At 51.7% G+C, this 18002-nt stretch overlaps 1 protein-coding gene across 1 annotated transcript in view; it reads left to right on the top strand.

The window, feature by feature from the left end:
- SLC22A23 (solute carrier family 22 member 23) overlaps window positions 1-18002 on the top strand; it is a 137974-nt gene that overhangs the window by 81517 nt on the left and 38455 nt on the right. Inside the window, exon 4 of the mRNA XM_087820709.1 lies at window positions 15544-15712. Within this exon, the coding sequence (XP_087676835.1) occupies window positions 15544-15712 (169 nt within the window). The remainder of the gene's footprint in view (window positions 1-15543; window positions 15713-18002) is intronic.

The raw sequence follows: 18002 nt of genomic DNA, 5'->3' as shown, positions 1-18002 counted from the left end.
GTTGCCTCCTGCACACTCCCCAACGGGCAGGATTGAACCTGCAACCCAGGTATGTGCCCTTGACTGGGAATTGAACCCACGACCCTTTGGTGAGTGGGCTGACACTAATCACTGAGTCACACGGGCCAGGGCAGCTCTGATGTTTGTTTTAAACATGATCTTCAAGCTTGACACAGCCACTTGCACCATATCAAAGGTAGGCTTTCGGAATAAAGGCTTTTGAATAAAAAATTGTAATTCAATGGCAGGGTGTTTTAAAACTTTAAATCCTTTGTATTTAACATGTTCTCTCTGAACTTGACACGAGAGGATGCTTTCTGAGAAACTCTCTTCCCACCGACCCTCCTGGGGGCGGCTGTACTCTGGCTGGCCTCCTCAGGGCCTTGATCTGGGGAATGTTTCTCTTTATAAAGTGCTGTGTGTCCTGAACATGTTTCCTGCAAAACCAAGAACTTACGGGAGCCACGTAATCCCTGAGCCCACAGCAGGCCTTTCGGGCAGTGTGACGTGGTTGGAGGTGCGCTGGTGACAGTGGTGCCCACACTCACGTGGAGCGTAAAGGATGGGGTCTGACCATCCAGCTCTGCCCCAGAGAGGGAGCGTAGCATGAAAACAGTATTTTAAATAGAATCCCTTTAAACCTCTACTGCCTCCAGTTTTGCTTTTCCAAATACTAAAGGTGTCCGTTCCCAACTGATTCATCAAAACCGCGGACGCCCTTGGGAAACACCTCCGTCCCCTGTCTCCGGAGGGCATAGTGAGGGCCGTCTTTCCCAGGCCGCTGTTCCCTTTTCAGAAGGATCGCTTTATGCACCTGCTATGGGGGGGAGTCTCATTCTTCTTCACACGGGACCTTGGAAATCGGTTCCCGCCTTTACATGAGGGCCGTTTAGAAAGGCCAGTGTACTGTGGCAGGAAATCTGTCCCTCTGGGTGATGCCGTCCCTGTGCAGAACATCTTCTGAATTCACAAGGGTTGCAAACTATTGCAAAAGCTCATTTCTGTCAGGGTCCCTGGAACTGCGGGCATGTTTTGTTCTAGTCTCTGTGTGGTTGTTGAACTGTGTCCTGAATTATTACACTAACGGGCTGTTCAGGGCACCGGGAAGTGTGCCTGCGTCTTGCCTTCCATCATCACTCTCTGTCAGTCTCACACCAAGGTTTCCAGACAGTCCTGTCATCGTTTCATAAGAGAGTCACAAGCATGTTAAGCACCTTGTTCAGTGCCACACAGCTGGCACTTGGAGAATGGAAACTCCAACCGATTTCAAGCCTCCTGCTCCTTCTGCCCTCAGTCAGTCTCTCCTGGACAGTGTTGTTTCCGTGGGAGAATCTGTGGGGACAAGAGGAGGGAAGGTGGGCTCCCTGGATACAGGCACTTTGAGTCCCAAGCACTGTGAGCTGGTGGTAGGCTGAGGCCCTCCCCCAGGAGGGGAGCGGCCAGGGTGAGGGAACTGGGCAGCCCCTGGGGAGCAAACAGGAAAAAAGCGAAGCTTGACTCACCTTTGAAGACAGATCCTCATTGGTCTCCATCAGGGCCTGCGCTCATGGTGCTGGGTCATCAGGTTGTGGGCGGGGGCAGGGCAGGGAACAGAATTCTAGTTTTATTTTTATCAACGTTCAGGAGGGGTTTTAAAGGATGGGAAGCCCTGGCAGGAGGCTGGCATGGAATTTAGTCATAGTGGGAATGACTATTATGTCACCTGAGGAACAACTGGCTACTCTCTCCCCTCGACCCCACCCTGCGTAGGGCACCTGTCTAGGGGTGGCTTCCAAGCTCCCTTTCTGGGGCTCCTAGGTTGGGATTGCTCTTGCCCGATTGTCCCTCTTGGTGGAATAGTGACTCTGGGCTCAAAACGGTCAACTTTCTCAGACAGAAGAAATCCAAAAGGCTACGTCTTGTATGACTGAGCTCATCTTAATGCTACTGCTAAATTTTGTAAAGACTTTTCATTCTCTAACAACATTGTTCTTTTTTGATAATTATAGCAAAAGCAGTTCATGCAATCGTGAAATGTACCATTTTGAGGATACAGCTGTGGGGAAGGAAAACACTTTTTCCTCCACCCTCTCAGGTTCGGCACCCAGGGCCCTGCAAACTAAACCAACAAGACAGATTAGCAGGAGAGAGCACAGATTTTATTTGAGTTTAATATTTTAATCTTTATATATACACAGGTCTCACAGAAAAGGAAGTGAGTACTTAAAGAAACATTTAGGCCTGAGAGCTCATATGCCATTTTAACAAAGAACTATAAACTTGTGGCAGGGTGACAAGACAGAGGAAAAGGGAACATACGGGGTGGTCCGCTGCGGAGAGAAACAAACGGACGATAAGGGCTATCTCAGTGACTCACGTGGATGCCATCCCCAGGGATGGGCTGTCCCATCTCCCTGGCACAGGAGAAGGAAGGAGGGACACCTCCACCGAGGAAAACGTGCGCCCTGCCTTTAGGCCGAAAGGAGCACGGTAAAGAGCTTTTCTCGTGTCTGCTGTTTCTCTCAGCTGTAAGCAGCCCTTCCACCACAGCGGCACAGTTTAGAGCGGCACACTCGGTCCCCTTTGTCATCGAGTTCAACATTCCTCTCCCCCAGTGCCCGAGGGAGTACTCGTGGGTCACGGAGGCAGAGCCAGCCCTGGAGCCTCGCTGAGGTTTCTCTCACTGGCAGGCCGCACCCTTTGTAGGTTCCACGCACCAGTCCACAGGGAGTTCTCCTCCAGGTCCTGCGCCTTTCCCTCCTGTTACCTTCCCACCTCTCCACAGAGAGCCAGCCAATTAATTGCCTGAGCTTCAGATAACAATAACACCTACCAAAGAGGGAGGGTGTGCTGATGAAATTTAAATAAGGTGTGTGCGAAGAACCTGGTCTGGCGAGAACCTAGGTGTGTCACTGAAAGTCTCCACGCCGGTTCAGCCCGTCTGTTAAAGAAAGGTAGTAATGAGATGCCTCATAGTTTCCTCCAAGAAGAAAAAGAAAAAGACAAAGCAGAGGTGCCGTGCACAGCGCCAAGCCCATGCGGTGCCACCCACACCGTGGGGCAACTCCGTACGTGCTCCACCCGAGGGGGCAGCACCCAAGGTGGGGAGCTGCTCTGCCCACCAGCCTGCTAGCTTCTCTGTGCTCCGGCGGTTTTGAGGAGCTCGGGCATCTGTGTTTGGTGCAGAGCCCTGGAGGCTCGGATCGTGACAGACCTTCACACCCTCATGTCCTCATGTAAGGGGCTGATACGGCTGCAGCCCTTTCTTCAGCGGCCCAGTTCCTCTTGGCTGCCATGGAAATCTGTGCCTCTCTTGTTTTTGTTGTTTTAAGTCAGCATTTATAGAGCATCGGAAAGGTGCTGAATACAGGACCAGACATTAAGGAGGATGCAGAGGGGGGCCAGAATGGTTTTCATTCTCAAGGAGTTCACGGCTGTGGGGGAGACACTGACAGGTACGAGAGGAAGAGGAGTCCCAGGTTCTAGGACGTGGCTACAGAGTGCTCTGGGGTCCAGGAAGGGGGGTACACCTGGCCTGGCGTCTCAAGGTGATGGAGGGAGGTGTGGGAGGGAGCAGATCCTTGCCGGATGGGAAGGGCTTGAGTGCACAGAGGCACAGGAGCTGGGTGTGGCAGGGGTGTGGGGAGTGGCAGGCAATATAAGGCTTAGGGCCGTCTGATTTGCCAGGAACATTGAGTTATATGAGAAGAGCAGAGAGTGAGAAGAGAAATGGGGCTGGGAGGTGGGCTGGGGTGGAATCAGGGGCAGCCCAGGACGGCATGCACAGAATTGGGACCTGACTTGGCATTTTCAGAAATGCTGCAATATAACAGCTGGCTGTAGGCACAGTAATCTGTCCACAGTGTCGGGTGGATTCGAGGAAAAGCCTCCCTGAAAGCTACTGGAGCAGTCCAGTGGAAGGGAAACCACCTCCGCCGGCTGGGAGCAGGTGATCGCCTGTTGGGAATATTTGCCTCGCTGCTGAGTCGGGTGAGGTGCCGACCTCTGGGCAGGCATCTTCTACAGCTTGCTGCAGCTACTCCTGGAGAGCAGCAGAGCACCGGGGGTGCTCCGAGCCCCTATTTCAGACCTGGGGCTAGAACTTCACACACGTCAGAGATAGAGCCCCGCCCCCAGGGGAGAACCGCCCCTGACTTCCAGCAGAGAAGGGGGCCCTGACTAAGGCTGTCCGAGGGAACCTGGCTGCCTTAAGGCCACACGGCTGTGTGTAAGTGGGGGTTACAGTGGGGCTCTGTCCTGAGCTGTGAGTTCTGAGTGTGAGGAGCTCCGTCCACCGCGGGGGTTTAAGCAGAGGAGGGCTCTGATACTTGAAGGTTGCAGATGTGTTACTCAGCGTCTGTTCACCAGGCCACACTGCAGCTCTAGGGGGTATGGGTGTGGTGACTGCAACATGACCTTCAGCTCCCCGGAGGGGACTGCACACCAAGCCCTTGGCTTTGTTCCCAGGGCCTGGCCACAGAGGGGCATTTCCCTAAAGTCCCGGGCAGGACTTGGCTGAGACCTATGCTCGGCAGTGTCCAAATTCTCATCCTCCCCCAGCCCCCCCCCATGTGCAGCAAATTAAAAGGCAAACATGTCATGGAACAAGTTCTGTCAGAAGCAAGGTGGCCCTGGGACAAGGTGGCCCTTCGTCTCAGAGCATCTCAGGTCCTTCCGCCACTGCTGCTGAGGACACATCTTTCTCTCCGATTGGGAGGAAAAACACTCCCTGGTCCCTGTGGCCAGTATCTCCCTCCCCAAGGACCTGTGTCTTGAAAATCCCTTCCTCTCTGCTGGCTCCCTGACCCTTTGTTCAGTTGGCTGATGTTGGTTGAATATAATACCCAGGGGTTTCCTGATTTGGTGGAGGAGAGAGCTAATTTTAACTGCTTTGTGTCACATCGAGTTTGCTGCTTGTTTTTATTGTAATCTCCATTTAAAAATAAACCAGGAGCAATCCCAGCGACTCGTGTTCTCCAGGGCAAAGTGCCCTGGGCGTAGAATTCATGTCTTGCATTTGCTACCAACTAACTGTGACCTTATTTCCCCTTCAGTAAAGTGAACAGTTTGGGTGAGGCTTGGCTCTGCAGGCTGGCCGTGTGCTTGGGTCCTGACCCTAGCCCTGCCTCGTGTGACCTGGACAGTGTTTTATTTTCTAATTGAATTTAAAGGCCTTTAAACCGGGCAAGCAGTCCAGGGTTTGCCACGGCCCCGCCCCTCCCACCGGGTCAGTTTGGCATTTTTCTCACCTGCCTGGCCTTGGACTCCACCAGCCCTGAGTTTCCTTTCGGCTAAATTGTCTGAGACGCAAATTTTTTTGCAATTTCGGGTCTCTTATGCCTCCACCTGACTCGCCCTTCAGACACAGGAAGAACTATTTCCTGCAATGGGTTGCTTCTGGTTTATTTTTAAATGGAGATTACCATAAAAACATGTCTGATGATGGGAGAAACGTAAACCATCACTGGGTCCTTCTGCTACCAGTAGGCTGACAGGTGGTGTAACCTGTACTGTAGCTTTGTTTTGTTTTATTTTATATGCTGAAGCTGCAGAGAAGACGTGCAATGTATGGATCTTGTTTGGACCTGATGTTTTATTTTAATACAACCATAAAGAGATTTTTTTGAGGTAACAGTAATTTGAACACAGACTGAATAAAGTAATATTAAAGAATTATTAATTCTGTTAGATATGATGATGGCATTGCCTTTGTGTAAGAACGTGTCCTTTTTTTATAGAGAGATATATATTTATATTTAGAATTTGATTAAAAATTCTTGATTATGTTCAAGAATTTGATTTAAAATTTTACAGGAAAGAGAGAAAAGAGGCAGAAGAACCAAGAGAAGCAAAATATTAATAATTACTGACCCTTGTAGATGGTACAGAGGGAGTTATTAAACTGTTTTGTCTTCTTTGTGAAGAAAAGAAAAGGTTTTCTAAATGCAAACACAAGAAAAGATGGAAGGTAAGAAAATATAAAAGGAAAGCCTTGTTTAGAAAGACTGAGTTGCTAATAATTCTTCCCTGTGTAGGGAAATTATGCCAGAGAGTGAAGGCATGCACTATGGCTAGACGTCACATAGTAATGGGACTATCAGCTCCTATTGAGATATATCCTATTTACCATATACCCAACCCCTAGTTTTCTGATTGCTTGCCAAGCTCATAAAATAACGACATTATTGACAACACTGATGATGAGAAATAAAAGCGGGTAACCTTCCCTGCCCTCTGACATCTGGGAGGCTCCGCTGGTGCTGTTGTGGGCCAGGGTTGGACTAACTCGGACGCTCTCTGAGGTCTTAACATCCGAAGGCCTGTGAGGCTTCCATTTGCTCAGATTCATAATCTAATTATGCAAACGCGGTCAGTCAGTATCTGTGACTCTGACTCAGAGTGGATAGTTTACAGAAAGCAGGGGCTGAGAACTGTCACTTTGGAACTGGGAAGCCTGGATGGCAATTTCTAAAGTGTGCTCTCGACCCTCCACCACCCACTCTCTGTCTCCGCTCCTTTGCTCAGCTTGAAAATACTCAGCAGACCCGAAATGCAGGGTTTCCCCAGACTCAAAGCTATCCTGCTGTTTGAAGCCATTCCTCCCCTTGGGTTTTTCTTCTCGCATTAGACACGGAAGCCTGAGTGACATTAAAGTCCTAAGTGTGCGCCACTGCGCATCAGTCACTGTTTGTGAGCAAGAGGAGACTGCGGAGCAGAAAGGCTACAAGCAGTTAAATCCCTGTTCCTCATTTTGAGTAATTGTAATATTAGTTCAAAGGGAAAAGCATAAGGTGATAGAAAGAAGTTGTCTAGAAAGGAAACTGAACCTCATGGCTCCTGTTGGGTGGCTGGGCTTCATGGTTCTCCCATGTTATTGGCGTGTGGGCCCTGACAAGCTCCACGTATGACCGGTCCTTCAGACTCACTGACTGGTCTTGGCCACCATGGCTCTAATTGGTTCTAGTGCGGAAACCTAAGGAAAGGGAACGCAGGTAAAGTGACTGAACCAGACAGGAAGAACCCGTTATTCAGTGAGTCCTGCGGTGGACAGACATCTGAGCCCTTGCAGTGTGCCAGGCGCTGGCCTGGGCTCGGAGGCCGAGGACTCCTGTGGGGCACAGGGAAGAGGCCAGACCCCCCAGGGACCCTGCAGCAAAGGGCTGGGACACACAGGGGGCCTGGCTTCAATTCCGACCTCATTCCTTCCCTAGCTATGTGAGCTTGGGCAGGTCACTTCATCACTCTGAGTGTCAGGATCCTTGTGTAAAACGACAGTTAAAACATCGTAGAGTTGTGGTGCAGATTAAATGAATTTAATGCATGAGTGTTTGGCCCATAGTGAGTGGGGGTTGTTACTCAGCCCAGCACTGGAGACGGTCAGCAGCTAATTCCCCCATTGCTTCCGAGTTTGAGTATTAAAATGTCCATGTGTCTGGTGGACACTAGAATGGGATTGGTAGGAAATATTTAAATTTTTTGGTAGCTTTTATTTCCTCTTTCTCTAAGTGGAGGAAACAGCTTTGGCTCTGCAGAGCGTTCCTTTGGGTTGGCAGGTCCTGAATGAGAGGAAAATCCATGTGCTGTGGAGGGAGGGGTTGTAGCTGTCGGTAGAAGCAGCCTTTCGCAGTCACACCTACAATGTTATTTGAGTCTACGTGACCCGCAGTTTCAGGTGCTCCTGCTATAATGAGGAATTCCACAATCGATGTGCAGAGGTCGCTTTGCAGGGCTCCTGGGCCCCGTGTTCTTGGTCAGGGCAGTAACGAGTGAGCAGCACACTCGCATCCAGGCCCCTCTGAGGGGCAGGAAGGAGGGCGAGTGCAGTCAAGAGGCTCACAGTGCTGGGAGACGGGAGGCAGCCAGCACCGGCAGCTCTGGGCGCTGCCCCCTGCTGGGTGTGACCAGAGTGGCTCACAGTCGGCCTGGAGGAGCCTCTAGTGGACCCCATGTGTGTGCCAGCAGCCCCGAGGCCCAGCTGGAGCCGGCTGGAGGAAGCCAGTGCCCGGGTGAGGCAGGTGGCGTTGCCCACTCCCTGGTCTCCCAGATGAGGTGGGAGGACTTGCAGAGGGAAGAGGCTTCCTTCTGTTCAGCTGGGAAGTCTTCCTCCCATGCCCTCCTAAGCTATCTGACGGAGGAGATTTGGGAGAGGAAAGGGAGACAGTCTGGAAAGGGCCTCCGTGAATGGCACGTGCTTCCCTGGGGCTGTGTAGCCTGGTGGCAGTGGCCTGTTGGCGTCCTGTGGTCTTCGTCTGTGTGCCGGCCCAGCCGCTCAGCAGTGCCCTGCATTTTGACAGATGTCTCATTCCCAGGCCATCCCGGGAATAGTGTTTCACTATGGTGCTTGACCGCAGTTTGGGGAGACACCCTCTTCTGGGCCTGGCTCGTCTCCCTCCTCCGGGGACTGAGTCCCCGCATCCTGTGTGGTGCAGTGTCTAGTCCAGCAGAGCGACCGGCAGGGCAGGCAGGGGAGCTGCCCAGCTGACTCCTCCCATCCAGCAGAGTGTTCTGCAAAAGTGTTGACTCCTTACTGAGCTTATTGGGAGGAGCGTGTGTTTGTACCAGCTTAGAGGCCTGTTTCTCCACCATCCAGACCTCTCTGATTCTTCCCTGGAATCTGGTGTATAATTTATGAGAGGGGAGGTGGGTCTGGGCCTGGGCGTCCTGGCTAGAATGAAGTCCTGTGGGAGGAGGTGGGTGCAGGAAGGAGGGACAGCCGGTGCCCCCCACCCTGTCCCCCATGCCCTCACGACCTCCACAGGGCAAAGACCCTCATCCAGAAGGGACCTTTCTTCTTTTCAAGGAACTCCACCAGCTTTCCCCAAAGAGCAGCAGCTACTGAAAATCAGAATCCTGTCATAAGGAGCTTGTATATAAATCATAACATGTCGTCAGTTCTAACCAAGTTTTGCCAAAAACACAGCACAGATTCGGTCCCACTTGGAAGAACTTAACTCACTGAGTGAATCTCTCAGTGGCATAAGCCCACCCAGAGCCTCCCCAAAGTGGCCAGAGGTCTGTAAGGACAGCTGCAAATAGGATTTCTGTAGAGGTCAGACGTGCACCTGTGTGGAGCAGGTATGTACTGTCTACCTCAGGGACCAGGAGACAGGAGCACAGACAGGCTGAGTGGCATCCCTGGCCTGGAAGAGGCAGGGAAGGAATTTAACCCCTGCTTCCCACCCACAGTCTGGGCCTCAGCCTCCCCCACCCCCAGAGGAGCACATTTCTCGTTCGCTGGTGTAAATAGTGTCAGTCAGCTCATACATTCCTTCCTTCCTAGCGGACGGATCCAGAACAATCCTGGGGGCTATTTTAGAGAACCTGTGAACATGTAGCAATTCCAAGACTTTAGCAAACACACCCAGTTTTTAAAAAATATATTCAAGAAAGTACAAATTGTTGGCCCTGGCCAGGTGGCCCAGTTGGTTGGAAGGTTGTCCTGTACACCAGAGGGTTGCGGGTTCGATCCCCCATCAGGGCACGTGCGGAAGGCAACTGATTGATGTTTCTCTCTCACATCTGATGTTTCTCTCTCTCTCTCTCTCAAATCAATGAAAACAAATCCTCTGGTGAGGATTAAAAAAAAGAGGAAAGAAAAAAAAATTGTTTCATTTACTTACATATTATAGAAGAATGGGACATGTCTTTTTAACACTGGTTCCAAAAACATTTTTAAAAATTAAATAATCATAATTCCCAAATGCAGTGACAAGCTAGTTGGGTCAGTGTGTTGGCGGGGCTGGGGAGGTGGGGAGGGAATGTTAAAGCCTTGCTCTCTGGCTGGTATTCCTGGCAGGCAGCGTAGGCGTTGAAGGAGGGTGAGCTCCGCCAGCACCGCGCTCGTCTCGCCCCCGGCGTCCTGGCCTGGAGGCTCGGGCGTGAGGGTCCGGCACTGCCACCTAATCCCATGCGTCCTGAGCTGCAAGGCAGCTGTGCCTGCCAGGGCTGGGATAGGCTCCGTTTTACATGAACAGGAATCTTTTTTTTTTTAATTTGAAGCTGTATAAACAAGGAGTTTCTAAAATCATTATTTGGCATCAAATACCAGCAAAACCATAGGCTTTTTTTTTTTTTTTTAAACCATAGGCTTTTAAATCCCATGAGGCCGAGCGTGGGTGACCGAGTGAGTGAGAAGCCAGGCCTTTGGTGTAGGCCAGCGGAAGGTGGTGTGTGTGTGGAGGTTCTTGGTGGACGTCTTCAGAGGGTTTTCAGGATGACTTTGTTCTTCTCTGTAATAGCCGCCCGACTCTGGGTTCCTCCTGCAGCATCAACCACTCAGCCAGGTTCCAGAGGGGCCTGTCACCAGCCCGCGGAGTCTGTGGACGCCGTACTCTAGGGCTCCTGGTAGAGAGATGACAGTGGAGCTGGATTCCGGGGATGGGGCTACCTGGACCCGCCCTGGGGCTCTGCACCCTCAAACCCCTTCAGTCAGACCACGTGGTCATTTGTGCAGTTCTGCGTCGGCCGTCACTGTAAGTGGCCGTGTTTGAGATTTGCTGCACATGCGTAGTTAAGGCCTCCCAGCGGCTCTTGTGGAGATCACAGGATTTCTAAGCTGAGGGGCCTTGGGAGGTGTCTGCTGCCTTCTCAGACTGGCCCTCAGATGTCTGGTGGGAGGTGACCAGTGGGACAGAGCACCCCCAGCCTTCCTGCTGCCCCAGCAAAGATACAAGCCACCATGGTGCTTTCTTATTATGGCAGAATTTCTGAATTCCTTTCTGAACTCAGGAGTTTAATCTTACATCTTGTCACCGCCCCCCCACTCTTCAGCTTCTCCCTTCCACACTGCCCTCCCTGCCTCCCCTTGCCTGCTCTCAGTGCCATTTTGTCATCTAATCCAAGGGTCCCGTCAGAGGGCCATGTACGAACTTAACAAAGAGAGTGGAACATCTGCCACTTTCACGGGTTTTGACTTAGATGCTCCCTGAGCCTGCCAGTGCCCTGTGAGGCTGCCTGGGAAGAGAAGCGGGGCTGGGAGGTGTGGGAAGGCACCGCAGCTGGTGGGGAAGCAGCTTCTAAGCCAGGCTCTATGGGCCCTGTGCGACCTGGTGTGGGTGTGAGAAGCCTGGCCCCTAGTTCAAGGCTCACCCAGGGACACAGAACCAGGAGGAGACACGGGAAGAGATTGTCTGCAAGGAGTTGGCTTACACTATTGTGGAGACAGCTTGGGCAGACCTGAAGTCTGTGGGCCAGGCTGGCAGGAAGGGCAGTCTCGACTGCAGGCTCTGGGTGACTGCCGCCTGCGAGCAGAATGTTCTTATCTTCCTCAAGGAAGCCTCGGCTCTGTTTCTAGAACCTTGCAACTGACTGGGCCAGGCCCACCTAGATTATCTGAGATAATCTCTCTCACTTAAATCAGCTGACTGTGGACTTCATTCACCTCTACAAAATACCCTGACAGCAACACCTGGATTACTGTTGTGAGAACGCCTGGGACTGTAGCCTAGCAATGCTGACATAGGAAACTCAGCTGATGACCCCCAGGCTCCTGCCCTCGGTCTGTCTTCCTCCTCATCTGAAGTGACTAGAAAATGATAAGAATCTGAAAGCTTTGGAAAGCCCCCTAAAATACCTTGCACCCCAACACCGCATTTCCCAGCAGAGCTCGAGAAGGGCTTCAAGGCTACTCCCGCACCTTGTGTGCTCAGACAGTTGTGGTCATGCTCCCTTTTTTTACAAGCCAAATGCCTCTATTACATCTTAATTACATGCTATTTAATTCTCATAACCTTCAGTAATTTCTTGTTTTTCAACAAAGTATATCAGGCTTGTAGGAATGGCTTTTAAGCCTTCCCCATTAAGGCATTAGGGGAAATGTAATTTTAACAAAGGGCATTTTTGTGGTGGTGGTTTCCTTGGATTCACTTAGTTCTGTTTTTCAACTGATGGATTGTTTCTGGTTTATGAGAATGTCTGTGAAATAAAAAGTAATGAGAAGAAAGCTTGTAGACTGATGTAGCTATTTCTCTTTCCCCGTCATCTTAGAGCAAACCTCAGCCCCACCCTGAAATTCACCATGTCGGTGAACAATGACAAGGTCAAATGACTTGGCAATAATTACAGTGTTATATATGGTAATGGTGCACAGTAATATTACTTATAAAAACTAACATATAGCATTTACTGTGTTCAGGCACTCTATGCTTCTTTGATGCTCACAACAGCCCATTTTACAGATGACAAAACTGAGACACAGAACTCCTGGATGGCTGAACCAATGTCATAAGTTCTTAAGCTCTGGGACAGGATTCGTACTCAGATGTCTGGCTCTAACCTCCAGGCTCCCAACCATGCATGAAAGTGCTGCTCACTAGACATGAGATATTTTTGTGTTTGAATTGATGATGCATCACCTAAGATGACAGTTTTTGTGACCTTTAATTGTTTTCTATAATGAAGGGGGGGTTGCTGCCATAAGTGAAAATCTGCTACGAGGACTTGAGGTCAGCCCCCGTGGCAAAGAAAGTAGCTCTAAGAAGTGATGGCACCGTGTATGGCCCGGGACCAGCAGGCCCTCAGAACCATGGACACCTGCCTGTGGTGACCTGTTATTTGACACATCCCAGGCCCTGAACAGGTGGCTGGGGCAGGACACCATTCCCTGCTTCTGGCAGGCTTCCTGCCTTTGAAGACCACGGCCCCGGGCCCAGCTAGGAGCCTGTAAGCATCTCCGGAGTGTGTGAACCATTGACCAAGCTGCTCCTGTGTGCAGAGCTGGGGTCAACCCTTAGTGGGCAGAGGATCCACCTGCCATCTCCGCCCTCCTGCCCAAGCTGGGAGGTAGGCTTTTAGCATCCTGATGGATGTCTCCCTCTCTTCTGCTTAGAATACCTGATTCTCATCACCCAGAAGGATCATGCAATTAATGGCAAGCTTCAGGTGCCTACAGTTCTCTGATAATTGCTTTAAAAAAACAACACATCCTAATAGCCACCTTAAGAACGTAGTTGCGGTCAGGCAGTTTGGAAAGAATTTCTGGTGAGTTGAGGCAAAAAGGTCATTATCTGCAAGTGTCATGCCTGTGCCCTCCCATCTGATTGCTGTGTTTTCCATTGCCTGCAGGAATGCTAACGAGCCACATAGCTGCTGGGGCCCCTCGCATCTTCCAACCTGGCGAAACAGTCAACTCCCAGCTGGGCTCCTAGCAAACGCAGGGATGCAGAGGTTGGGGAGGAGCTTTACTCAGTCAGCCCTTGGAGATGTGTGTGTGGGAGGCGAGGACATTGCTTCTGCTGTGGGTGATGCTTTTGGTCTGGGGGAATATAGTTGGCCAGTGCTTCTTGCTGAGGCACCTGGGGGCCTTGTTAACAGGCAGGTGCTGGTTCTCTGGCCTGGGCAAGGCCTGAGCTCCCATCGCTAACAAGCTCCCAGGAGATGCTGATGCTTCAGGTCCAAGTAGCAAGCGTTAGAGGATTGCTCAGACCACTTACGGGAGAGGGACGAGAGAAGCCCACGGAGGAAAAACTCTGGCCAAGGACTCATATCCACCGCAACACTAGCATGTGCTCCACACAACATCCCCTCTGCAGCGACGGGACAGTGAGGGGTCAAACTGGAATCACAGCCTACAGGGGTCACTTCCCTGCGTCGTCCGCCGACCCGGCCCAGCTTGGAAGTTGTGTGATGGTGCATCGTGTGGGCTGGTGTGTGGGGTTGGGCGTCCTAAGGGATCTGTGGGACAGAATTGGAGTCGCGGATAGTTTCACACTCTGGTATCACAAAACTAAAGAGAAAGGTGTGCCGTTGTACAGCTTCGTGTGCCGTTGACACGAAGCCACGATGCTGCCCCGACATGATCTCCGTGACTCCGTTTAAAGTTGCCTGAGTAGCCAAGTGCTCAGTGTCCTCATTTGATATGAGCCTGTGCTGAGCCACAGACGCCAGACTTACCCCGCCTAGTGCCGATTTCGGGTGTCCATAGCAAACCCACTGCTTGGGCTTAGTAAGGGAAAGCCCGAACCTGCAACTGGCAGTCTCTTCTGACAAGACTCTGGTCTCTTTATTATGTTTAAGAGCAGACCCTCCAGGCCTGGGCTGAACGCCTGAGCCCTGCCAGGAAGTCATCTGTGAAGTGAGCCTGGCCTGTGAATTGAAAAGAACATCACAGCCGTGGCCAGGATGGGCTGTTTAACCCTGTTTTCTTAATTAAATGGAAACAGAGTTCTTTATTCCCCGTTCTCAGGAGGTCGGGTTTCTCTTGCTCGCCGATAGCTGGGACGACGATGCTTGTTTGTGGAGAGCAGGAACGGAAATTCTGATCACTTTATTATTTCTTTCCTACAGACAAGCCGGTGCAGATATTGGGTGGCATGGTGCCCTCTCCTTGTTGAGGCTGATTCGTCCCTGTGCCCAAGTGTAGTCTGTCTCTTCTCCCCTGTAATCTGCTCCCCTTCCCTGCCTTGCAACCCCCACCTTTGCGCTGGTCTCTAGACAATTGGAAGGTGGGTGATGGGCTGTGGCAACCGATCTATAAACAGTGTCCGGACACAGAGGCATGAAAAGTATTTTCTCCTGAATCTTCTTTTAAAAAGAAGATTCATTTTTACTACACTTGCAAAAAACAAAAACAAAAAAACAAAAAGCCAGCCAGCTCTAGGGAATGCTGCATATTGTAGCAGAAGAATACAAATTTGTATGTTCTGTGGGGGGAAATGCAGAAAACCCCACTGTCGTCTGCAGTGTTAAGGGCCTCTGTTACAGGAACTCACACAGTAGGTCTCTGCTGGGTGCTGCAGGTTAAGGTTGTGACCACCTCTTTTACTCAAGGTCAAATTTGAGGGCACAGATTCTTGCAAGGAACCGTGGGGCCCTTCCATTCAGTAGAGGCAGACACTGGTGTTTTGGAGCTGCACAGACCAATCAGACACACCCTGCCAAGGTATCTAGAGTGGGATGCACCACACCCACATCACAGTGGGCAGAGTCCCAGTGGGGAGGAGAAGCTTCTGGTGAGATGTCAAACAAGATCCAAGTGCTTTACTGTTTGGGTGTTGTCTTGTTCAAAAGGAGGGGTGGTGCGGGTTGGTGGGTGTGAGCACAGAGATCCAGAGGGTCCCTAGGACAGCCTTGCAGATGGGAGGAGTGGCAACAGGCAGGCATGAAGGAGTCTGCTCTACAGGATGCTCAGTGGCCCCTAGAGAGCAGAAGTGGCAATGTGCAATGCAGCGCCACCCTGCAGCGTTTGCCAGTGTGGGGTGCAGCGCCACCCTGCAGTGTTTGCCAGTGTGGGGTGCAGCGCCACCCTGCAGTGTTTGCCAGTGTGGGGTGCAGCGCCACCCTGCAGTGTTTGCTTGTTTCTGGACTAGGGAACTCTGAATTATACCTTTTGCCACTGACTCACTCTGACCTTGAGCAACGATCTCGCTCCCTTCCCAGTCCGGTCCTCAGCTCATCCAGCTGTGAAAATGAGGATCTCAGCCTTGACATACCACACAGGGCTTTCGGGATGACCAGCAAATGACCCCAATTTGACAGTTCTTGTTTGGTTAAGAAGTGCACTGGCCCCAGTGCCCCCGTGGCTCCGCAGAGATCGCTCATGTCTCTCTTGTCCCTTCTGTGTTGCAGGAATAGAGCTGTGCCCCCCCGGAAAACGGTTCATGATCACCATGGTGGCCAGCTTTGTGGCCATGGCAGGGCAGCTCCTCATGCCCGGGCTGGCGGCCCTGTGCCGGGACTGGCAAGTGCTGCAGGCTCTCATCATCTGCCCCTTCCTGCTCATGCTGCTCTACTGGTCGTGAGTACCCCCAGCCCGCCCGGGCTGTCCCCCACCAGCTGCCGCCCTCACGGCCGCGCCCCACCCCAGGGGCAGGCAGGGGGAGCACAGGGCCCGACCCGCTATTCCCAGACTTCCCTCGTTTCAGCTTGTGTTTTGTGAGGGAGTGTTCCTCTCCCCCCTCCCCTTTCTTCATTTTTTATGTCTTAACTTGGGAAATGTTCAAACCTGCACAAAGCACAGAGTGGAGAGAGCCCCAGTGCCCGCACCAGCTCTGAACACACTCTCTCATCAGGCTGGTTTCACAGCTGCTCACTGGGTTATTTGGATGTGATTTCCATGATGGATCTGCCAAGGGGGGGATCCCTGTGTTAGGAGGGGAAATAGGGAGATGGTCAAGGAGTGACTCAGCAACCTACCTCATCTCCTCTGGACGAGGAATGGTCAAAGGCCGGGCCCTGGGCCACCACCCCGACAGCCACTGCCACTCGGGCTGTGTGGCCTGCAGAGCCCAGAATATGTGCTGTGGTCCTGTGTAGGAAAAGTCTGTTTCACCTGCTCTAGATAAGCTCGGCAGGAATTTTAGGGCTATGTGTAGCTGTTAAGTTTCTAACTTTTAAGTTTTGGGCTTGCTGACTTTAGGAAAAAAGAAACAGCTGAGCGCACTGGTCTGGGGTGTGACCTGGGCAACTAGAGTTTTTAAACTCCCAGGGGATCAGCTATAGCCAAGGTTGAAGGCCACCCCTCTTAGAGATGTTCAGAGAAAATGAGTGCTCTAGCCTTTCTATGAATAACTCTTCTTTCCCTCCCTTCCGTTACTTCCCCACAAGTACAGGTACTGTCTGTAGACTGTGACACTATACTATTTCTGTCCCTTCATCGTCAATGGCAACCAGATGTCTGGCAAGAGGTCAATCCGTGTGTCTCAGCTTTGTTCACAGGAGCGGAGAGGGCACCACTGGGGCTTCCTTTTCAAAGGTGCAGCGGAGTGTGGGGGGAGAGTCCTTGCTTTTTAACTTCATGGTACTGGCTACCCACCTGGGTCATCACCCCCCCAGCAGAGAAAAATCAGTGAGCGAGGTGCAGGTACCTTTTCCTCTAGAGCCCAGTCCTTGCTCACAGTGTCCTAAGAGCCTCAACAGCAGCGAGGAGCTAGAGGCCACCTGCCAGGGAGGCCCCATCGCAGTAGCTACCACACTGCAGTCCTATCGCCCGCGCCTCTGCCGGGCTCCTGCACCTGAAGTCGGATATCACTGCCTTCCGGCAGGAGCCTCGCAGGTCTCAGAACATCCTGTTCCCTCCAGCAGGGTCTGAAGAGGCAAAGAATGGCCCTGGCTGGTGTGGCTCAGTTGGTTGACTGTCCTTCTCTGCACCAAAGGGTTGCCCGTTGGATTCCCAGGTCAGGGCACATGCCCAGTAGGGGGCGTGCAGGAAGCAGCCAAGCACCCTTCCTCTCTCTCTAAAAGTCAATGAAAATATTTTAAAACAGAGGCAAAGAATGAAATGGTTCTGCAGAGCAGGATGGAGTGGGCAGCTCTTCCTTCAGTCGGAGGAAGCCCTTCCTTTTCCCTCCCCCACATCCGGAGCTGGGCTGTGCTTGTTTTGGAATTTGGAGCATTTATTTATTCAACAAATGTTTGTGTAATGTCTAGTCTATACCAGACGCAAAATGCTAGCACTACACAAGAGTAGATCATGTAGTCTTCCTGTTCACCACCCCATTGAACAGATGACAAAACCGAGGCCGCCCAGCTGCCCCTTAAACGCAGCACATCAAGCTGTTTCCCGCCTTCCCTCAGCTGCTGCGCCTTGACCCTGGCCACCAGGGACACTTGTCCTGGGAGAGGAGCCTCGTTGCCCTAGAGGATCTTCTGCGTGGTCTGGCATCCCCCCACCTACATTCTCTCACTTCCTGGCCTCCACAGCACCCAAGGGCACAAGTGCTGTCTGCTAGCCCCTGGGGGTGGGGGGCCAGGGGCCCACAGCTTCTTGGAGACTCACACCTGTAAGGGCAGACAGGGCTGTCTCCATTACCTCCAGGCTCTGAGTCTCAGCCCGGTTCTGCTCCCACATGTCCCAGGTAGGACACCTGATGGGGAGAAATGGCAGAGAAGGTTTCCTGGAGCAGGTCTGGAGTCCTGGCCCTCGTGGGAAAGGGCTGGGGTTTTCACTTGTCTTGTTCTTTCTCATTTAAATTTATAATACATCAGGGTTTAATGGCAGGCGAGGTAAGATGTTCATTTATTCAAATACATGCCAAAACCTAAGAAAAGTTCTTTGAAACACACAATTGTAAAAACAAAACTTTACG

Source organism: Miniopterus natalensis, chromosome 9, assembly GCF_054644295.1.
Source record: "Miniopterus natalensis isolate mMinNat1 chromosome 9, mMinNat1.hap1, whole genome shotgun sequence".
NCBI classification, from domain to species: Eukaryota; Metazoa; Chordata; class Mammalia; order Chiroptera; family Miniopteridae; genus Miniopterus; species Miniopterus natalensis.
Note: the sequence above shows the minus strand (reverse complement) of the source record. Positions and strands in the feature narration are given on the sequence as shown.